At 52.1% G+C, this 23,345-nt stretch overlaps 2 protein-coding genes across 2 annotated transcripts in view; one reads left to right on the top strand and one right to left on the bottom strand.

The window, feature by feature from the left end:
• Positions 1-23,345, top strand: part of LOC149353843 (uncharacterized) — a 615,886-nt gene that overhangs the window by 92,754 nt on the left and 499,787 nt on the right. The gene's annotated exons all lie outside the window — the stretch shown is intronic.
• On the bottom strand, positions 1,206-3,225 carry LOC149353870 (uncharacterized). The gene has a single exon (XM_089577421.1). The coding sequence runs from the start codon at positions 3,027-3,029 to the stop codon at positions 2,454-2,456; it is 576 nt and encodes a 191-aa protein (XP_089433547.1). The 5' UTR covers positions 3,030-3,225; the 3' UTR covers positions 1,206-2,453.

Here is a 23,345-nt window from a genome sequence, read left to right as displayed (position 1 = left end):
CCGCAGTACGGCGCCCGTGCGCTCTTTGCCACCTGACCGTGTCTTAAACACGTAGTTGTCATTACAACAACGTAATTTTATCGCTTCCCATCTCAAATTTGCAAATATTCATTCCTTTCGAACAAAAACAGCGCTCAGACGGCGCGGTAGGAGTTCAAGGTCGGAACGCGAGCAACGCCTCTAGGGGCAGCACATGTCTAGGGGCAATGCTCTCCGCCGATTTTTCTGGCGGAGAGGCAGTCGCTCGAAAGATTTGCGACCGCAGTCGGCAGACCAAAGCTGCGAATGTTGATAACGTGTGTTCACGCCATTTAGGCGCCTGTTATTGGGTGATCAATAGCGGTCGGTGAGCTAACTGCCCAAATACCTCAGTGTCTGACCGCAGAGACGCACGTTGTCTGGTCGAGCAGACGACGCGCGGAAGGGCGGGAATTTCGTTTTGATTTTCGTGCGCTGAGCGTGAATTGAATTCTGTAACAGCGCAACTCATGGATCACCATGTTGGGATGCGAGCGTGGCGGCTCAGTGAACAAATAAACATGATGATATGCAGGCCACGTAACTTGAGTAAGCTTGCGAACCTCACCTTGTTCTCGTAACGTTGGCACGCATGAAAGCTTTGAGATAGGCTCGGTGCAAACGCCTTGAAATGCGTGGCATCGCGCTTTAATGCGAAATTTTGAAGGTGGGGAGCACGTTTTGAAAGAACCGATAGCGTGTGCTTGCTTAGCGGGGCGCAGAGTAACCGAACGCATGCGCAGACTTTCAAGTGGATGGATGTCGCGGTCTTCCTTCAGTCACACCTAAGGGAATGTCATAAAATGAAATCACACCTAGCGGCCTGCGTATCATGTTTGTCACTATTTTTTGTAGCGAAAAAACCTGAAAAATAGTCTGCATGGAATTTTTACTTTCTGTGGTGATGGCATGAAGCATTTAACAGGTACCGTAGTGAAAAAATAATCCAGGTGCCGCCGCGGTGGCTCAGTGGTTACGGCGCTCGGCTGCTGACCCGAAAGACGCGGGTTCGATCCCGGCCCCGGCGGTAGAATTTCGCCTCCTTCGAAATTCTAGATGCCCGCGTAATGTGCGTTGTCATTGCACGTTACAGAACCCCAGGTGGTCGAAATTTCCGACGCCCTTCACTACGGCGTTCCCAGTAGCCTGAGTCGCTTTAGGACCCCCATAAACCAGCATAAATGATACATGCTGAAGCGACCCACGGCTCGCAAGTTTTGGCAGCTGTGCAGGCTGTTTCATCTAAAAATAGGCTGTGATTTCCAACATCCTTTTCCTCGTCGTAGTGTTCGTCGTAGGCCCTGATTTGCCCGCATGCACAGCCTCCTCTATGCTCCGAGAAACGAAGGACAGTACCACCATGAGAGAAGAGATAATATAATTATCAGGAAACATGACAGTTGTTAATATCGAGTATGGAACATTACAGAGCTAAGGCATACCCTGCGAAGGAGGTAAGTGCGATGCATTGAGATGTGAAAATTTAGATGTAAAACAGCGAAGACTTCCTCACAGTTCCTGTTGGTCCCAGGCATATTCGAGTGATTAAAACAGTTTCTTCATTTCGTGTGTGGATGCCGTACTTGTGTTTAAACTACAATGCGCAAAGCTAAGATTGTGGCGACCAAAAGTGCTATGTCGATAAGACTTTCAATGCCTTAGAAGCTGAGAGCTTTGAAATGAGATTTGATAAGCTTAAAAACAGCCTGTGTGCTGCTTTGTCTGAATTCGTTTTCTGCATTGTTTTAATTTTTTTTGCATGCTTACCGTATCACACGACATATTACAGAAGGTTAACAAGTTGCACTCTGAAAATTGACCAGCCGTTTGTTAACCACATGAGAAAATAAAAAGCAAGCACTTCAGTGAAATTGCACACTACACAGGCCCGAACCCAGCCCAGGACCGTAAGTTTACGGGCCCGAGCCTGGCCCGGGCCCTGCAAAAAATTGCTATACCCAGACCCACGGGCGAAGCCCGGGCTTTTGGGTATGCACAAGCCCGTGCAATGCTTATACACAACCCCCTTGCTTTTTTGAAGGCGCCCCCTTCTTTCATTACAAATTTTTTTTTGAGTCTCCAACTTGGTAGTCACTGGGACACACAGCTGCAAGCCATCTATAAGGGGACTGTGCTTAAGGCTTGCATGCCTGTATGAATGCATCCACTACTCGAACATGAAACTGTTACTAATGGCGTTATAAACAAAGTAAATTTACACTGCAACACAAGAATTTACTTCGGTAAGGCACAAAAACAGCGACATATATGCAATAATGTTTTCGTGCTACAAATACTCTATTTTGGGCTTGACTAGCTCATATTTGACAAGGCAGTATGCCGCCAAGGCAACAACAGCAGTATGACAGACTTGGCTCGATCGCCAAAAATGGGGATGAACAGAACCTCCGGCAAATCACGATGCAAGGGTCCATTTAGTCTGTCGTGCACAACACGTCGCAGGCTTCGTCCAGAGGCAGGCTTTGCAACAATTCTTGTATGTCGTCTGCCTTGTCGGAGACCAGAGCAACGAATTCGAACGGGCCCCGGCACCTGACGTCGGCGCGCTGGGGACGCTCCGAGAAGTCGCCGTACCACATGTCCAGTCTAAGTACGCCGCCGTAGTCTCCGAAGTTGAGCGCCAGTTCGGCTCTGATGAAACTGTAGCTTCCCGCAGTCTGAAGCTTGCGGCGCTGCAAGTGCAGGCTGTGTTTCCGCTCCGTATTCTCGACCTGCTGCTGGCGCAGTACGTAGGCCTCGAGTCGCTTGGGCAGCTTCTCCAGGGCTTCTTCCAGCGACGAGTTTTCGATGTCTTCACGCAGAGCCCAACCCATGGCCAGGGGCAGTCTCGTTACATGGACAGTAAGCTGCTTGTCGATCATGCATTCGAACTTCTGGCCGCCCATCTCGCACGTTACCTGCAGAGAACCGTTTTCAAAGGCGCGCAGCTTCAAGCCGCCTGCTGACCGTTCTTCGTCGGCACCTTCGGGCGATGGAGGGTTACGGTCCATAGCGTTTCGATACAATGCTGGGACGCGAAAGTGTCGGGCCAGAAACTTTCTTTTATGGAACGGCTATGTCTTGACACCGAAGAAAACACCTGCCAGTGTTGGCCGACCTGCTCGCCGTCCTCTGCTCAATCCAGACAAATTGCTCCAAGCTTCTTCCTTCTCCAGACATTGATTTCACGCGAAAATTCAATGGCGAGGGGAGGGGGGTGGAATTAAAGCTTCGCCGCCCCACGTGACCTGACAGCCTGCGCGCTGGATTTGAACGCCGCCGGGGGTACCGCGAGGCGCGGGCGCGAGGCTTTTAGAGCTACGCTTTAGGCCCAACTGCAATTTCTTAACAGTTTGCGCAAATTATTTCTCGTGAAAAAAATATGCATCCTGTAACTCGTTGAACATCAGTTAATAAGTACAGAAAGTTGGGCTAGTTGGTGGGGATTCATACTTAGCAGCGCAAAAAACGAGGACATTTGAACTACCGCAGTCAGGCTCCATCCAGTTCCTAGACCTGAGGATTGGTTGCCATGCGAGTGGGGTGTGCTGGGAGTATCGCCCAAGGACGGAAAAGCCCCTCCTCAATCACAGATCTGGTCATTCAAAGTTTGTAAAGGCCGGCATTGCTAGTTCTTGCCTAAAAGCCTCCTTCTCAAGATCCTGCTGCCACAAGGTTTAAACAAGCTTCCTGGCACAAATACGCCGGCTTAAGGAAGCAGGTTTTCCTGATCACACTCTGGCTAGAGTCACGGAAAGGATCTTGGCCAGGACCGGTAGGCCCGAGGTCATCGTGACAGAGGATGCGAGGAAAAAACGATTGGTAGGAATTCCGTATGTCCACGGTATTTCACATCGCCTAAAGAAAGTGGGGGCGAGGTATGGGGTAAACGTTGTTTACACCGCGAAGAATAAGCTTGCTGGTGTGTGCAGTGGTGTGCGAAAAAAGCTTGAGCATGGTGGTGTCCGCGGGAGGGGCAGTTGTATGATAGCCCACAGAAAAAGGATCGCAGATTGTGACACAGGTGTTGTATATCGCATTCCGCTTTCCTGTGGTAAGAATTACATCGGCCAGACCGGTCGGTGTATCAATGAGCGTTTAGCGGAACACCGCAGATCATTGAAAGGTGCTGTGTCTTCCAACCTCTCCTTGCATTGCAGGGGTTGCAAAGACTGCTTTCCCCACCTAGATAGGACAAACATCTTGTTCAGGCACAGCGATAAGGTTTGCCGGGAACTGATGGAAGCTTACTTGATTAAAAAAGAAGGAGACGCGTGTGCCGCATCACCGTCGGTCAGCCTGCAGGAAAAGGAGGTTCCTTTTCTGCGCAGGTTCTTGAGTATGAGCAGGCAATACGGGGGGTTGGCTTGATGTGATTACACTTGTTATCCTGTTGTTATGTTCGTTTTCACGCAGGAATGATATGTCATAGCTTTCCTTGCACGCGCGGTAGTGCTTGTTGTGTTTCAATTTTGTATTTTCTAACGCCTTTAAAAGCTTCCCTTTCGTGAATAAAAATTCAGTTGATAGTCTGCGCTTGTGTTGTGTCTCCTCGTTCGCTTTGGTCCTCGTTTTTTGCGCTGCTAAATATGAACATCAGTTGTCTATTTGAGTTACGTTTACTCCAGTAGGAACATCCGCTTTACTTGGTAAATTGGTTTATGAGGAAACGAAATGGCGCACTATCTGGCTCACATATCTCGGTGGAACCTAATACATACATAATACAGTGATACATTAAATTAAATAAATACAAAATAGAAATTATATATCCATACAAAATTATAACATTATTATATTATATAACACAAAATTAGAGTGTGCATTAGCCATCTGGCACCCATGGCAATCGTATCTCAGTATCGAATCGGAACCGATTCAAAATCGTCCACAATATGTGCGTGTGTTGCGACAGCGTGAAGTGCTTGACTGTTTAAAAGAGTATATAGCGAAGAATACGCTTCATTAAAGGAAACATTTTTATTTGACTCGACGTTTCGAACGAAGGACCGATCATTTTCAACGGGGATTTTTCCTCGCTAGTGTTTCCCCCTTTTTTAGGGGTTGGACACAGAACAGGTGACGGAGGAACGGATAGAAAGCGCCGACATAAGTAGATAGAAGTAAAAGAAATACAAGTAAGAGGAGCGACAAGTTCACGCATCCTTCCACGAGGGTAGCTGCACGGTCCCGCACCCTGTCGACCATCTCAGCTCAGCCCGACACGCCTGTCAACAAGCAAACATGCGGTCATGTCGATATTGTATTTCCCCACTCCTTACATGTTCAGCGCACTCTCCATCTTTTATTGCGGATCCTACTCCCTCTTTTTCCTATCTATGTTTATTTCTTTACTTTTACTTGTATTTTTTTACTTCTATCTACTTACGTCTGTACTCAGTGCGTTTCTGGTTCACCTGCTCTGTGTCCAACCCCTATAAAAGGGAAGTACCAGCTAAGAAAAATCCTTTTTGAAAAAGATCGGTCCTCCCATCAAAACGTCGAGTTCAATAAAAATGTTTCCTTATATATATATATATATATATATATACGGCTTAACTATAGTTAAGCCGCCGACGGTGGCTAAGTGGTTATGAAAGTTCTAGACGCCCGTCTACTGTGCATCACACGGTAAACCTGCTGCACGCTGCGAGCTTGTTTTTGCGAACTTGCATGAACTGCTCCTGCTCCGCGCAGATGAAGACGAGCAATGTCCAAACCGTTATCTTTATTACGTTCAGTATAGCGTCGCATCCAAGAGAACGGCACAAGCAGCGCAGCCGAGAAGAAAAGAAAGCATGACGCGATAGCGCAATGGGTTAATTCCCATGTAAGCAGAAGGTCGTTCTCTACTTTACATTGGCATGTCTCTGGGAGTCCCCATGCCCCTCCTGGCGCAGTGGTGCAGCGGTTAAGCGATGCGCCACTGCCCTGCGATGGCAGGTGCTCCCAGCGGTGGGCCTTGTGCTGCCCAGGTTGCTCTTCCCGAGCGACCAATCGCTAATCTAACTGCCACCTGGCACGGTGGGCAGTTTGCTTACTATCAGGTGGGCAGGTTGGGATGTCGTCGCAAGGTCACGGGGCCTACAGATTGCCCACCTGCCTTCTGGGTTGCTCTATGGGGACCGCCTGTCAGAGCAATGCTCACAACGCCGACAAAGACGACACCGGATTTTCTGGTGAACGGGGCCCTTTAACGCTCTCGCGTAAGAATGGTGCGAGCAGCGCCTGACACAGAATAATGCTGCAACAGACAGACACAGAACAAGCAGCTAAACCCACATCGAGAACCTCGTATATCCACCACGGGGGAGCCGCCCGTGTCTTGGCCACTCTCCCGTAGTGGGTGTGTGCCATCTTTATTTGAGGCCAACCAACCGACCTCCGTAGAGGAGCTTTACCTGTGTGTGAGCACTCGGGTTGGGCCCGCATCGCCTGCACGTACGGCCCGCAGGCAACGGACCTGGACCTGGGATAAGCACCTCACGTGGCCCCCGGCCATGGAGCCCCACCAGGATGCCCGCGGCCGCGGAATGCGCAAGCCTAGGACTGTGCCAGACGGACCTCGTTCACAGAGCGCACGCCGCGACCGGTCTCTCGAATCATCTCCGCTGCTAGAGAGGTGGATAGAGTGCGTGCAGCGCGCAACACAGCGCGCTGCCCTGACTCCGGAGACGGCGAAGGCAACGTTACGCACCTTGGCCCTTCCGCCACGTGCTGCTGCGATGGCGGCGCGCGCGGACGAACACGTGGAAGCCGCCATTGCCAGCCCGGTCCAGCAGCCACCACACGGCGACGGCCAAATTCCGGCAGCGGTGGTAGCAGCCGTAGAAGAGCCAGAGGGGGACGACGCCATGGATCAAAGCACCCATGGGCGTCCGGAGGGGGGGGGCAAGGGGGGCGGTTGCACCCCCCTGGAAAATCACTCACTCGAACCGTGAGTGATGGCCGCACACCAGGGGCGGTGGTGCGCTCAGTCAAAAGGGTAAAAGCAGCCCCGCATGGTCACATCTGCGAAATGCCGCGTCCGGGCGTGCGTCGTTCCGCCGTTTTCAAACCACGCCATCGTTAGCTCTACTGAAGGGCGACCTGTTCCAGACATACAGCGGCACCGGCGAGCATGTGTTTCGAGCCGCCTTGAGATGGGTGTCTGTTTCTTTGATCTCTAGAGAGATAGCGACACGGAGGCAGACAGTGCACGGGGCATCTTGTTTTCGCCTATGTCGTTACGCCGGTCACCGATGAATTCTTAAGGAGGGAAGGACAAATCAGCCGTGTCCACCCCCGCTTTGTCGGGCTGCTCAGGGGCAAGCGGGCGATGAGTTGGCGCCGCCGCCGCTCGCTGTCTCCTCCGATCCACGTGTAGCGCAGTTCGGTAGAAGCGCCGCTTTCAGAATCTCCGGCAAAGGGGATTAGCTGCTTTTGTTCACGGCGACGCAGTCTCCCGAGGCGCCCCCACACCAGCGTTCTTTGCGTCTTCTGTGAAAACCAGCGCCTTTGGTCAACGCAGCCCGATGGCGCCTGCCTGGCTCGCCTGTCACCTCTGGCTGGGCCTCAAATCACAACAGCGCCCATGTACTGTGCGTGTCAGTGCATGGTAAAGAGACCCAGGTGGTCGACATTACCCGGAACTCTGTACTACTCCATCCCTCATAGCCTGAGTCGTTTTGGGGCTCTGAACCCCATAAAAACACAAAAACAAATTTTCCGACCGGAGTGGCGAGTGTCCCTTCCCCTCGGAAGTTGCGCGGCGTTCCTTTCACCCCCAAAGTGCGCATTCGGGGATACTGCGGCAAGTAAGCCCTCGCACGTGTGCGCGCCTCTGTGTTTGTGCTTGGGTGTTTTTAGTGGCCGGTTGTCAGCGAAGCTGAGAACAACCAAGACAGCGGACGAGAAAACGACGAGCGGCGAGCAGTGTGTGTGGGGTTGCTCGACTGTGCGGATGCGCAAGCAAGATGGAGCGAGGTGTATGAAGCTGCGAGCGTGCATTTATCTTGTAAATAAGTTTTCGTTGTATATATAGTCATCTTTTGTTTTCAACGTACGCGTTCAACAGTTTTTCCAATCAATGTGTATGATGAGTGTGCACCGAGAGCGTGTAATGAAGCACAGAAGTGAATTTATCACACGTGTAATTACGCAATTCGCCCAGAAAAATCCGAGGCGCCTACAGTTGCTGTTCAAGGAAGACTGACTGAGTGACTGTAGTTGCGTGTTTGCGAACATATTGTGCTGTGTGCTGGTCATCAATCCGGGTGAGTCGAGAACCCGTATGCAGGAAGACTGAGCACTCTTCTCCACGAAGTGATATAGCATCTTTTTGCATTTTTTATTAATTTTAGTTGTTTCTTCGTTGATAAACTCCAATGTACCTCTCCTAGCCGCGCTTTAATTTGCTGTTTGTAATTTTTCTTTCATGTGTGCATTTTGTTTAATTTTTATTTATATATAAATAAATAAATTTACTCCGCAAATAGCGCCTTTTTGCTACGAACATACCCCCCCCCCCCCCCCCCCGGGGCACCAACGGGGCCCCCCCCTGCAAAAAATTCTGCGGACGCCCTTGAAAGCACCCATCGCAAGCGGCGCCGTTCCACCCAGTCTGAGGAGGGGAACAAAGGCAGCGGGGGCGAGGAATCTGCTGCCAAGCGCGAAGCGCTGCAGCTCACTGCACCTGTCTCACCTCCCCCTCCGCGTCCAGAGGGAGCGATCACAGGACAAAGAGCCAGGGAGGTGACAGCGGACAACAGCGTGTCTGCCAGTACTAGCTGCTTTCCCCCTGCTCTCGCCGGAACGCAAGCCCCCACCCTGAGGGACCAGCGGCCGGTAACGACATCGGCTGACGCGGCGCGGCAGAAGCCAGCAAACCCGGCACGTGACCAAGTGGCCGCAGCTGCGGCTCTCAGACGGAGCGCGGCGCACGCTGCCAGCGTGCCTGACAGCAACGAGTGCCACGCCCCCCCCCGGCATCCTCATGCTCCCTGGAGGCCGCCGGCCTGATCCCCTGGCGCCAGGCTTCAACCCGAGCACAGCGAAGGCGTAAGGCTGCCCTGCAGAGAGCTGCTGCTGCTGTGGCGGTCCATGAGGAGCTCCACTGGACAGTCCTGTTCCGGCCAGCGGAACGCGGCGTGGCCATAAGCAGGGAACAGGGCTGGGAGATTGCTGAGGAGCTGGGCCCGCGCCCAGGCGTGCTGGCGGTTCGCGTTAATACGCGGAGGAATGTGGTGGCGGTGGACACCGGCTGCGCAGCTACCTTCGGCTCGCTTCTGGCCACGACTGTCATCCGTGGCCTGGCTGTGTGCGCCAGGGAGCCAGCTCCTCGCAACCAGTCCAGTGGGCTCGTGTTCGGCGTGGACGCGCGCCGCTCAGCGGACCAGCTGCTTGCCGCCGTGGAATCGGCGGTGGCAGTGACGTCGGCGTCGCTGTCGGGAAGCACGCTGCTTCTCCGATTTGCGGCGCCGATCCCGCCACCGTATGTGTTCATTTACAGGCGGCGCCTCGCTGTCCGGCCCTGCCGCCCGCGCCCACTGCAGTGTTCCCGCTGTTCCAGCCTGGGCCATGCCACCGAGGCCTGCAGAGCTGCTGCCCGCTGTGCCCGTTGCGGTGGACCACACGAAACTGGGGCGTGCACCAGCGGAAAATCGCGCTGCTCAAACTGCGGCGGCCGACACCCTGCCACGGACCCTTCATGCCCCCACTGGCAACGAGAGAGGCATGTCGCCACGATTTTGGCTTCGTCAGAGGTGCCTCTCTCACGACGGGCCGTGCGCGCGGTTGTACGTGAAGAAACGGCGCCGCAGGCTGCACAGCAGCAACCAAGCAAGCGCAGCTATGCGCAGGTTGTGGGCCACAGCAAGCAGCAGCAGCAGCCTTCTCAGCAGCTCCGGCCTCAGAAGCAGCGGTGGCAGCATCCCAAGCAGCCGGCCGGTTCCCGCACCGCACCAGTGAGGCCCGCACCCACTACCTCCGGTGGTTCCCCTCTGGACGCACGCGATGCCTTAATCGAGCGCCTGCAGGCCGCGCTGCGAGCACTAAGCGTGCTCCTGCCAGAGGGCTCCGAGGGTCGCCGCATCTGTGAGGAAGCGACAGGCCCTCCTGCACTAAACAGCCAACAACATGGCTAGTCGCCGGGCAGCACCCCGCATTCCCACAGTCCTGCAATGGAACGTCCGCTCCCTTGCAGCGCGATACGCTGAGCTCCGCTCACGCATAACATCCGAACAACCAGAGGTGATCGCGCTGCAGGAAACTTACGTCCGGCTGCGGGATGGGGAGCCCCAAAGGCGGCTGCCCGGCTACATCGGCTACCATTCACCAACGAAGTGTGAGGAGGGGTCATGTGCATCAATCCCTTGCGGCGACCCAGCCCATCGACCCGGAAAATCGCGGGCCTCCATCTATGTGCGGCGCGACGTCCAGCACGCGCTCGTCGGCACGGCGGCGGCGACGAGTGACGTTCAGGAGTGCGTGGCAGTGACAGTGCGCGTCGGGGGTGTTGACACATCAGTAGCCAGTGTTTATGTGCGCCCAGCTGTGGCGTGGAACGCGCTGTGTTTTCGTGCTGTGTCGTCGTGTTGTGCCCCGCGCCAGCTCATAGTTGGTGACTTCAATGCCCATCATTGTGCGTGGGGCAGTGCGCGCAACGACCGGCGCGGCGACGACCTGCATGACACAGCAACGCAGCTGGGACTCACTCCCCTCAACACTGGCCAGCCCACCTTCCGACGGCGTGGATCGTCAGGCTCCTGCATCGACGTTGCGTTCGCGTCCAGCGGCATCGAGGCGACCTGGCGTCGTGCACCATCCCTCTGGGGCTCGGATCACTTCTCCATCACCATAGAGCCCACTGCTAAAGAGGCGCGCCCCATGCGTACGTACGCTATCGTGAATTGGGGCCGCTTCCGCCAAGAGGTGGACGCCGCCGCTGCGTCCGGCGCCGATTACTTCACCAGTCTTGTCCGGAGCGCCCTCGCAGCCACGCGTCGCGCAGAGGTGCGGGCAGGTCAGCCAACACCCGACAATAAGCTGCTCGATCTGCGCGACAAAAGGGACAAGGCGGAGCGCAGGGCGCGACGGACGGACAAGCCAGAAGACTGGACGGTCTACAATCGGTTAGACGCAGCGGCAAGACGTCACTCCAACAAGCTATATCGACGGCAGTGGGCTTCTCTCTGCAACACGATGGAGAAGGATCGCAGCTCGCGACGGCTCTTCACCACACTGCGGCGCATCACTACACCTCAGGCGAACCCTCAGCCACTGGCCGCTCTCGCCATCTCGAGCGGCCAAACAAACCAACAGCTGGCTGAGCAGTTCGCTGACCGATTCGCGCCACAGTGCCCCGCGAGCAGTGCAGTGACGACATCGGGCCCCAGTTTCGACGCCAGTGCCTCTTCCCCCGCCCCGGATGACGGCCCGTGCAACGCGCTCTTCACTGCGGCGGAACTGAACGACGCGCTGCGCCACTGCACCCGCCGCTCAGCGCCCGGGCCGGACGGGGTTACCTTCCAGATGCTGCGCAACCTGGACGCGGAGCAACGTCAAGTCCTCCTGCGGCAGCTCAACCTGGTGTGGGAACGCGGGGTGCTACCTGAGGAGTGGCGCACAGCGGTCGTCTGCCCGATACCGAAGCCAGGCCGCCCACCCACGGAGCTCAGCGGATACCGTCCAGTGGCGCTGACGTCGGCGGCGTGCAAGCTGATGGAGCATATGGCGCTCCAACGCCTGCATGCGCGGGCCGCGGAGGCGGACTTGTTCGACGAGCGTCAGACAGGGTTTCGCGGGATGCGCTGCGCGGCAGATTCAATCGCGGACGTTGTCTCCGCACTCGAGCACGCCGTGGCGGCGCGGCAGGTAGCACTGCTCTTGCTGCTCGACGTCTCGAGTGCGTTTGACAACGTCCACCGTGCGGTAATTCTCGCGAGGCTGGAAGAGGCGGGCGTGGCCGGTCGTCTGTTGCGTTATGTGCAGGGGTTCCTTAACGCTCGCACTATTCGCGTGCGCGTGGGAGCGGCTCTCTCTCACCCCCGCCCGGTGGATCTAGGCGTGCCGCAGGGGTCGGTGTTGTCCCCGTTCCTGTTCAATGTGGCGATGTCGGCGGTGCCGGGCTGTCTGCCCACAGGCAACCGGCACCGCGTGTACATCTCCATATACGCGGACGACATCGCTCTGTGGTGCTTGGGACCTCCGGGCGAGGCTTCCCGCGTGAGAGACTGCCTCCAGGGTTCCCTTGACGCTATCGGCGACCGGTTGCGGGGCCTCGGTCTGGCGCTTTGCGCGCAGAAGTCTGCAGCCATGGCCTGCGGAGCTCGCAGATGCGCCCGCCTGGCGCCGCTGACGTTGGCTGGGACGCCGCTGCCGTGGAAGAGCTCCGTGCGGTACCTCGGCCTGGATATCGACCAGCGCCTCTCCTTTCGCCCCGCGGCGACCAGGGCCTGCCAGCAGATGAAGAGGACTACAGCCGCCGTGCACAAGCTCACCGCCCGGGGCCAGGGGATTTCTCAGCAGGCTGCGCTGCGCCTCTACAACGCCGCAGCCTTAGGGGCGATACTCTACGCGCTGCCCCTCGTCACGGTGCGCAAACCATCATGGAAGGCACTGGAGGTGCAGCATCGCAAAGCGCTGCGGACCTGCCTCGGCCTACCCGGCAACTCGCAATGCGAGGCCACACTGGCCGAGGCGGGCGCGTGGCCGCTGCAGCTACAGGCCACGCAGCGCTCGCTGCACCACATCGACCGCCTTCACCGCGCTCCGGACGGCGGGGAACTCCTGCAGCGCCTTCGTCAATACCCACGCTCAAGAATGGGCGCGGCACTGCAGGAATATGACCAGCTGACGCGCGCTGCAGCGGCCACCATCCCCGCCCTGCAGCTGCACCGCCAGCAAAGAGTGGTTTACCTGGGCTCTTCGACCACGGCGGAGCTACTGGGTCTTCGCCTGGGCTTGGACCTGGTGCTCACCCTTACTCCGCCGCCACCCAGGTGTGCTCTGCTGTGTGATTCTCGTGCCGCCCTCAGCCGCCTGCAGACTCCCGGCCGTGGCACCCCGTTGCTGTGCGCGTTACGCGAGCGCATTGAGCGCCTCGCGGAGCGCAGATGCAGTATTCGCGTGCAGTGGGTGCCCGGTCACTGCGGCATCCGCGGCAACGAGCAAGCCGACGAGCTCGCCACCGCCGCACATCAGCTTCCTCCCAGCGACGAACCGCTCGCCCTGGAAGACGTGCGTGCGGTGATCCACGACCACCTCCGTCAGCAACACCCGGACCCTCGCATCGCGCGAGGAGAGCGCATTTCTCTCGTCGGCGCGCGCTCACTGTCGCGCCTCCAGCGGGCGATGATCATCCGAGTGCGCGTCGGCTGCGTGTGGCCCGGGGTAAGACGGGTGCGCCACGGACTTTCGTCGAGCGACGCGTGCGCTGACTGCGGCGCAGTGGAAACATTGGAGCACATGCTCCTTCGCTGTACCGCTTCTGCAGTGCCGCGTCGCGAGATGCTCGCAGCCTACAGGGCGCTGGGAATCATCCCGGACAGTCTCGAAGCGCTCCTGTGGCCGCGCGGCAGTGCGCGCACCCGCGACAGAACAATGGTGAGCCTCTGTGTGTTCATCGAGCAGGCAGGCTTGACTTCCCGCTTGCTCTTCGCCAGGTAGTGCACGCGTGACAGGAACGCTCCGTTGGTGCTACCTCGGACGGTATACGCGGCCGGGCGCCCCACCCCGGCCGCTAGTGCAGTGTGTCGCGCGCGCGATTAGTCCGTGACAGGACGCTATATGTGCGCGCGGCTATGTACATTGTGTTTACATCTTTTGTGATTGTGCGCAGTGGTCGCTCGCGCGCACTTATTTTCGGACAATGTTTGGACATTAGCGCGCGAGCGGCGCGAACTTGATTACTTTTGTATTTTGCAAATAGTGTACAAAGCTCTCCCCTGTCCTTTCTTGCTCTCGCTCCCCTGTATACTTCTCCTCACTATCCTCTCCCTTTCATTTCCTCCGGCTGCAGCTCGGTTGCTTAAGATATTAGATAGCAATTGCCGCGGCCGGCAACACTCTTTTGCTTCACTTTTTATTTATTTATTTATTTATCTTTTTTTAAATAAACCACTACCACCACCACCACCTGTACTCCCGTCGCATTGAAACATGTATGAACCTCCAGGTAGGGTGATTTCGGATCAGATTATGCAATGGCTGGCGGTCGACATCTTCAAGTTACTTAACATTTTTATACGTCATTGAATGATGAATGAACGTAAAAGATCGCCATGTTGTTGCTTTTTTTTCAAGAAAAAAAAAACATCTGGTTGGTTTGGTTTGGTTTATGGGGTTTAACGTCCCAAAGCGACTAAGGCCATGAGAGACGCCGTAGTGGAGGGCTCCGGAAATTTCGACCACCTGGGGTTCTTTAACGTGCACTGACATCGCACAGTACACGGCCTCTAGAATTTCTCCTCCAAAGAAATTCTACCCGCCGCGGCCGGGATCGAACCCGCGTCTTTTGGGTCAGCAGCCGAGCACCATAGCCGCTGAGCCACCGCTGGACGCAAAAAGCTCTTGTTCACGGAAAGGTGGACTCCCGTGCTTACTCGCGCAGCTCCTTTTGCCAACTAAAAATATATTGCAAGGAGATGCGCTAAATTTTTTAAATAAAATTTTATTCTTATCGATTTTTACAATTTATCAAAATTGGCGCACGGAAAGTCTTTTTTATTTTTTGTTGCGAAAGCAGCACTACGTGAGTCGCCGAGCCATTTCGCGGAGCTGACGACAGGCCATACTGCGCATGCGCCGCCGCCGTCGCTGCGGGGTGACTCAGAGGGGCCGCCGCCGTGCTCGCCAGTTGCGCATGCGCAGTAGCGGCGCATAGCTAGCGTTCCGGGGCCGCCGCCGCTGCCGCGCGCTCTCCATCGCCTCTCTCTCTCTTTCCTCGTTGCTTTCTGCCAATTTTTCTACTTTGAAGGTCTTTGAAGAAGAAATAAACTGTAAACGCAAAATGTTTAACGCTGCTTTTCTCACACGTTTTTCTCCTAAACAATATAAAATTTACATATATCTCTTCTGCGGATAAAGCACTAATTTATTGCGCTAACTGCCCTCCTTGGTGCAATCCCGTCGTGCAGCGCGCACTAGACGACGCCGAAAGCTGACCGAAAGCAGGATTAGATAAAGAGGAGAAAAAGACGGAGCATCTCGAGTGAACAAATTTAAAAGAAGCGTCGAATATGATGGCAGTTTCGACGCATTTATTTGCGCTGCACTCACGCGCTCTCCAGTCGACAGCGCATGTGCCTTCAGCTCGGTCCTTCTTTTGACCGACATTAAATCTGATGAGAATTTGATTTTATCCCATATGCCCACACAAAGATGTTTTAAGGATGCACTGTGCTACCCGGGAGGCGTAGAAATCAATTCGGCTTTTGTGTGGATTCGTTGGCGCGCTGCTAATTAATGGAGGGAAAGCTGCAGAAAAGAACGTGGACAAGAGGGAACACACAAGACAGGACGGGCGCTGACTACCAACTCTTTATTTTTGACAGAACCAGCGCGTCTACAACACGCACACTGGACCACGTGGTGCACTCGACCAAATGATAACGCGAAGAGAGCCTTGGAAACATTGGAAAAAGATGAGACAGCTGTCAACGATCGACCCAGAACGAAGAACATCGTTACCTGTGCGGCTATAGGTCACACTACCTATGGGTCACACTACATAAGGAAAGAAAATTAAAAACAGCGGCTGGTGTCTACAACACCCCAGAAAGTATGACGAATGATAGCAGATAACAACAGAGTAAAAATCACGAGCAGAAACAGGCCAGAACGCGTAAAAGATGGCAGAAAAAAAAAACAGCTAGAAGAAAGAATTAAGCTGAAGAAACCAGGTAAATAAAAGCCGCTTTTTCTGCTACCGTGGGATCATTCATGTAAAACCAGTTGGTAATTCATGGTTGAAAAACAGCGCACAAAAGACTAGACACAAGAGTAAAGGCGACGACAGGACAAGCGCTGAACTCACAACTAAGGCTTTATTTCGAAAACCTGGGTATATAAGGAAGGCATAATCATGAAAACAAAATTGAACAAACAAAACTATGACAATGATAAAGCTAGCGTGCGCCCGAGGTCCAAAATCTGCCAAGAAACGTGATCTCGTTATCACTTAAAGCAACCGAAGGTTTGCTAACGCAGCCCCGTTGCTCCGTTGCGATGAAGTATGCTTCTGCTACTTCCCGCGTGGTTTGATCTCTGTGAGAATACAACACCTTTGCTTGACTTAACAAAGCAGTGCACTTTTTCTTCTTGTTCTTCATCCCTGCGCACCCCTTACAATGAGTAACAAGATAAGATTGGTCATTGCTTTTATCTAAATTGTTGTGTTCTTGCAAGCGCTTGTTCAAGCAACGGCCGGTCTGTCCGATGTAGCGGGCTCCGCAGGAAAGGGGAAGGCTGTAGACGACACACGTGCGGCAGTTGACAAACGGATCCGTGTGCGCGACACCGCAACCTTTTTTCTTTTTCGACACTTTCTTCCTTTCTATCGCAGCACGCACTTGTTTAAGCTTGACAGGAGCAGACAGCAAAACATCAACGTTGAACCTTCTTCCTACATTTTTCAGTCCGTGGGAGACTTGGTGCAAATATGGCACAACTGAGGTGCTTTTCTTTTCTTTTTTTGGACTGTTGAGTGGTGCATTCAGGGCATCCTGCCACCACTGTGTTGCTGACAGTTTCCGATCACAACTCACAAGGATAAGGAATGCCGGCTACCAAGATGCAATGGTGAACGAGGCTTGCTCAAGATTACTTAAGTGCTTCAAGCGACAGATGGCCCTGACTGCACCACTCAACAGTGGCGCTTGTCGTGTATAGGAATGACATGAGCGTGTGAATATTTCTGTACAGCACATCGAAGTGCACATTTCCACTACCTCGGCAGGGTGAGCTGTTTCTGAGCCTAAAAAAAAAAAAAAATAGGCACGCCTCCCCTATAGCTCGAGCGGAAGCAATGCCGCTTCCTCCTGTTCGGTTCGTTATAGAATTCGGAAATGAACGGTTTACTACGTGCGTTCTTTATCCTTTGTTTCTGAATTAATCGCGCTCTCTTTCTGGACCTGAAAAAGCCCAAGGACAGGCGCAGTCTACGTATCTAAAAGCCTTAAAGGGACTATGCAATGAGTTAAAAGTCACTTGTAAATGTTTTCAATACTTAGAAATGATGGTAAGAAGCATTCACACCAAGTATGTGTCTTCAGAACTGAGCCGGTAATTTATTATGAATTTTTAAAAACCGCGTTTTTTAAAATTCGCGGGCCGATTGGTTTGTTCGTAGTAACCGATTTTGAAACTAAAATCGGGAAAACGTCACTAGTCCCGTGACGTCGGCAGGCCACCACACGCTGTCATTCGTTGGAGCCACGGCAGCCACGACGTCGCGGGCACGCTTCCGGTAGCCGTGAAAATCGTCTGCTCGTGCCGCCGCGCGACCCCCTCGGGCAAGCTCGAACCAGGGCATTGTCTTCTCGCATATGTTTTCAGTTTACCTCTGCCGCCTCTTTCTGTCGGGAGTGCGGGAGCCACTCGCAGTGCCTTTGTCGCAGTGACAAGCAAAGAAATCCGAAGCGCGCCGCAATCCAGGAAGGCGAAGAGAGACGATGCCGACGCTTCTGCTGGGGTGCGACAACCGGAAGTGGCAAACCGAACGTCAGCGAATGACGTATTCATGGGCGCGGCCCAGTCCCAGAGCTGTTTTCTTTATTTTTTCCTGGTGCTCCGCGTGTACGAGTTGAGGGGTGAGAGGAGGAGCGCTGGCTCAAAAATTCTTCCGCTGCGGTGACGAGTGATGGAATGCCTATCTCTCGTCTGGTTTACGTAATCTCAATTAATTTATTGCACAGTCCCGTTAAGAACTATCTCATCGCTTGTCCTTGTGCTCCTCATGTCCATGTTTGTGTTGTGCAGTCCCTTGCTTAATAATGTACAACCGACTTGCCCAACAACGTGCACTTTTGACGACCGCGCCCGACCTGTATACGAACAGATTGTTGGCATGTATAAATGAGTGGCTCTGCCGGCTTTACTTCTGTGACCGCTTCGCAATGGTTCCAGCTCTGCTTTAGCTGAATTTCTCTATGAAATATTTTGTTGTTGTTTCTGTTGTTGCTAGAAGTATTGTTGTAGCAGAAGTATTGTTCAGGTATTTTCGGTACAGGATGTCAGGGCACGTACGCCATAAATGTACTGTATAAAGTTTTTTGACATAGTCTCTCAGAAATATTATCTCAGTTACTTGACCGCCGCCGCGGTGGCTCAGTGGCTATGGTGCTCGGCTGCTGGCCCGAAAGACGCGGGTTCGATCCCGGCCGCGGCGGCTGAATTTCTTTGGAGGAGAAATTCGAGGCCCGTGTACTGTGCGATGTCAGTGCACGTTAAAGAACCCCAGGTGGTCGAAATTTCCGGAGCCCTTCACTACGGCGTCTCTCATAGCCTTAGTCGCTTTGGGACGTTAAACCCCATAAACCAAACCAAACCAAATCTCAGTTACTTGTTTCCATGGAAAGTTTCATTGTGAAGAGATTACTTTGAGCATAGCTCGGCAGTCAGCTGACGGGCATAATAGACGATAATAGACGTTTGTACGCCAGTACAAACTAGACAAAATAACCTTCGAAACCACCTATCACACTAAACTTAGCACATACTAACTTCGAAAACAATGTATGGAAACACCTCGTGTACGCACAAATTATGGTTTTCAGAGGTTAGGATGGCGAATTTCTGACTTAATTAACCAATACCCTATTATTCTGGATACTGCACGCACCACCCCCTCTATACGTAAATACAAAATGTTAATTAAAGCAATGCTCATAAATGAACCTTAAAGATAAAAACTTAACGTATACCTACCATTAGTGTATGTTTTGTAAATATTGCTACGGTCGAATTGTGGTTAATGTATGTTGTGGGTTTTTTCCGCCGAAAGCCAGTGTTTTGTAAAGATGTCTTATATATTGTGTAAAAAATACTGAATGTGTGTTCTATTATGTAATGCTCTTCTTGATTTTGTGTAGCCAGTGGTGCCGCCTGTCATCCGGGTGGCGTGGCCTCGTCAGGCAATGTATGCCTTTTGCCACGTCACCCTGGACAACCTCTTCGTTGTCTGAAATAAATTCTGAATGAATGAATGAATGAATGAATGAATGAATGAATGAATGAATGAATGAATGAATGAATGAATGAATGAATATGCGAAATGCGCAGCGCCATCTCTCGGTGCTCCAAGAACTAAGTCCTCCATGTTGGTTAGGTAGAGAAAACGAAACCGCTGCCCAGCGTTGGGTTAAAACGGCTGCGCTTCGTTTGTAAAGTGTAATGCCGATGCAGTATTACGCTACACTGTCCACTCTGCAAAGACACTGCGATGCGTGCCAGAACCAGGTGCGTTCCAGCTTTTTGCTTTCGTATTTTTTTTTTTTACTCTGTCCTAACGTTTTAGTAACAGCAAAGGCCGTGCGAGGTATCATGTGTAAGCCTGCCGATCAGAGCGCAGCTTTAGCTTTCTGCGCTGATTTCTCACAAATTTTCTAGGTGATTTGCGTTTAAATTAAGATACGGACCGCTGCCTTTGTGGTCTCTGATCAAAATTAGAAGCCGATTTCGTGCATTTATTAACTCTTTGGTAGGGCGCGAATATATATAGACGCATACTTTAACACCGTACACTCGTGTGTGAGTGTGTGTCTCCGTCCGTCTTGTGCTATTCTGCGCAAAGGTTTCTTGAAGATGTCACAACACCAACTGGCCCAACGTTCTTCTCTACAACGTAATAGAGAAGGTATTTTTGTTTAAGCGGGCCTACGCCTGCGTTCCTCAAGCGTGTATTCCAGTCGCAAAGGAGTGCGTTCATTAATGCGCAGGCAAATCGTGGCCATGGGAACTCTGTGCGCTCCATCTACAAACCTCGATCGCTCGCGCCGTGGCGTACTAAGTGCACTCGAAGAACCACACGCCGATTACTGCTTACTTTGCATTTGCAACGTGTTCAGTTAAGTTTTTCCCGTGTTCAGTTAGTTTAGAAGGGCTAGCAGGCTCTCTGCACCATGGGGTTGTTGCAAGATCCCACGCATTGTTTTCTTATAATGTCGTGCGATCGCGTCCGCATATGTTATGCGCGTTAAGGCGTCTTTGTGAAGCAATACGCCCTGCGTTTAAAAATTGAGGTGCGAATGCTTTATTTTTTGAGGATTCCTATATATTCGATATCTGCGGCGACGAAAGTATGAAAAAAAAAGCGAATATAGCTACTTTATTGTGACGGAGGGAGGCATTTCCAAGCTAGAAAGTACGTGCAACAGTGTTCTGTAAACGCTTCAGGCAGTATGATTTTATTATCGTTGTGACAAGCTCCAACAGCTTGCTTCGCAACAAAGCCATATGTCCAGGTTTGGGAGCAACGAATTAAGTGTCGGAAGCAACTGAACATGCGATTTTCATCCCTGCACACGCAGCTTGACCAGCGTATCGAGTCCGCGCATGCACTTATACAGCTGTAGCATCGTTCTCTAATCAAGCCGCCCCGGTGGATCAGTGCTTATCTGAAAAAAAAAAAAAACCTAAAAAAAAAACTGCGTTTTTGCTTACAATATTTTGAATTATATGTGACTACTTACCTCTTGTTAATATCGACTGATAACATCGCAATACTCGCTTCAACTGCGTCTTAAGCAAGACGCGGTTTCAACGAATTGTGGCGAAAATCAGCCGGCGCCGGGCTCTGAAACGGTGACGTTGCAAACCCCGGATGTGCACTGCACATTGCAGTAAAGGAATCGCATTACGCAGCTGGTCAGGGTCCTGTGTGAATATACTGCAATGCACGAAGCTCCTGGCGCCGGCGCGAACGAAAGTTCGCACTGTCACAGAAGTCTGTCAGCACATCTGTGCCCTCAGCGCAAAATAACCGCTCGCCACAATACCAGGTGAATTCGCGTCCACCTGGGAATAAAATAGCCATGATAATGCGTGATGCTTGAACCGGTGCTTTAATGCGCGCAGTAAAACGACAACGGCACAGGGTTAGACTTCTCAACCCACTTTCCAGTGCCGATTCTTGCTATCATCAGCGCCAGACTTCAAGCGAAACTGAGGACGCAGTATGAGTAAGCTGGCGCTTACTGAAAGCACCTACATTTGGTAAAAGACCAGCAGCGAAAACAATGCCGCAGCTGAACAGCGAAAACAGTGCAGCAGCTGAGCTTTCCTCTCGAAATTCCACTCGCAAGATTCATGACAGCTATACCGCTATCAAGAAAGTACGCGTAGCAAACGATGCACCAGCTCGACGAGCTCGACCGAACCGAGATGGAAACTAGAAGTTGTGGGCGGGGTGTTGCCAGGCCGCCCACCAATCCTCCAATCACTTTTTGCTAACTTCCACTGCCGATTTATTTACATGACCATTGTTATCTTTAAACCCTAGGGCCATCGACATCCGGATGGATACTATCACATTTAAGTATGAGGTGTTCAATTGTTTCCCCAGATCTACCACACACTGTACATGTGTTATCACCTTCGTTGAATTTTTTTTGTAGCTGCGCGTTCTAAGACACCCTGACCTAGCCTCAAAGAGTAGGGCACTGCCTCTTGAGTTATCACAGAAAACTTCTTTCCTGATCTGCCTTTTCCAGTATCGGTATAGTTCTACACTATGCTTCTTTTCCATTGAATTAATCCAATTTTTAACTTCCGCGTTTTTAACCTGCCGTTTAATGCTCTTTCTTTCTCCGTCCTCATGACCGACATACTTACTGGTTAGTTTTCTAGTTCTTTCCCGCCACTGTGAGTCAACGCTCTTTCTGTGTAAGTATTTAAATACCTTAGCTGCCCACCTGTTATCGTCCAATTTCCTCAGGCGTTCTTCATATAGTATTTTACTCTTAGCTTCCCGTGCTTCGAACGATGCCCAGCCCATATCCCCTTGTCCTGCCTCGTTTGTGGTTTTGCCGTGGGCACCTAGTGCTAATCTTCCAACAGCTCTCTTATTTACGTCTAATCTCGACTGAACTATTTCCGAAAGTAAACCCCGGCACCATTATTCCTTTCCAAATACCTCTTAGTACTTCATATTTGTTGTTCCCCCATAATGTTTCATTATCCCGGCGTCTCTTCGTCCTTTTGCCCTAAGAGCTTGTTCGTGCTTTTCCGTGTATATCTGCCCTCCGTTTAGCCATATTCCGAGGTATTTGTGTTCGGCCACTTTGGGTATTTCGTGGCCTTGTATTGTAAGCACCTGATCAGTTGTATCGTTGAAAATCATCACACCTGACTTAGTTGCGCTAAAACTGAAACCTAGAGCGTCTCCTTCGTCTCCACTGTAAATCTTCCTGGCTATCGGCTAACAGTACGATATCGTCCGCATACATTAAACCCGGGACCCGGCCGCGGCGGTTGAATTTCTTTGGAGGAGAAATTCTAGAGGCCCGTGTACTGTGCGATGTCAGTGCACGTTAAAGAACCCCAGGTGGTCGAAATTTCCGGAGCCCTCCACTACGGCGTCTCTCATAGCCTGAGTCGCTTTGGGACGTTAAACCCCATAAACCAAACCAAACATTAAACCCACGAGCCGCTGCTCAACTACATTTCCGCCTAATCTGTACGAAAAATTTAACCTAGATTACTTTCTTGTAGCCTTCTTTCCATATTTATCACATAAAGCATGAACAGCAGCGGTGATAGAGGACAACTTTGCCTGAATTCCGTGGTTACCACCATAGTTGTGGTACTTTTTATTCCTTCCCATGTAATTTCAACTTTATTATCTCGGTAGATTTCCTGTAGAAAATCAATTACCTCATGACCGATACCTACATCTTTTAATATGTTCCACAGGAGTTCCCTGTTCACGTTATCGTATGCACCGCTTATGTCCAGAAAGGCTAAATACAAAGGTCTGTATTCCGCCTTAGCTATTTCTATGCATTGGGTAAGCACGAACAGGCTATAATCTAATCGCCTATGATCTTCTGAACCCATTCTGAAGTTGTGCGAGTATCCTATTCTACCCGTGACTGCATTTTTAATTTCACCGCCTGCATTGCCAGCCTGTATATAACAGATGTGATCGTAATCGAACGGAAAGATTTTATGTTCATCTTATCTCCTTTCCCTTTAAAAATCAAATTTATTTTGCTCTGTCTCCAGCTGTGCGGAATTTACTTATTTTTTACGACTGTCTCCAATGCTTTTATCAGCGTTTCCTTGCTTCTTGGGCCAAGTGCATTAATCAGCTTAATTGGAATTTCGTCCATATACTGCCGATGTGGTTT

The sequence above is a fragment of the Amblyomma mixtum genome, chromosome 3 (genome assembly GCF_055824585.1).
Source record: "Amblyomma mixtum isolate Tamu chromosome 3, ASM5582458v1, whole genome shotgun sequence".
Taxonomy (NCBI): Eukaryota; Metazoa; Arthropoda; class Arachnida; order Ixodida; family Ixodidae; genus Amblyomma; species Amblyomma mixtum.
Note: the sequence above shows the minus strand (reverse complement) of the source record. Positions and strands in the feature narration are given on the sequence as shown.

Excerpts from the sequence above, each read along its gene's own strand:
- LOC149353870 (XM_089577421.1), bottom strand. The coding sequence starts at position 3,029 with ATGGACCGTAACCCTCCATCGCCCGAAGGTGCCGACGAAGAACGGTCA.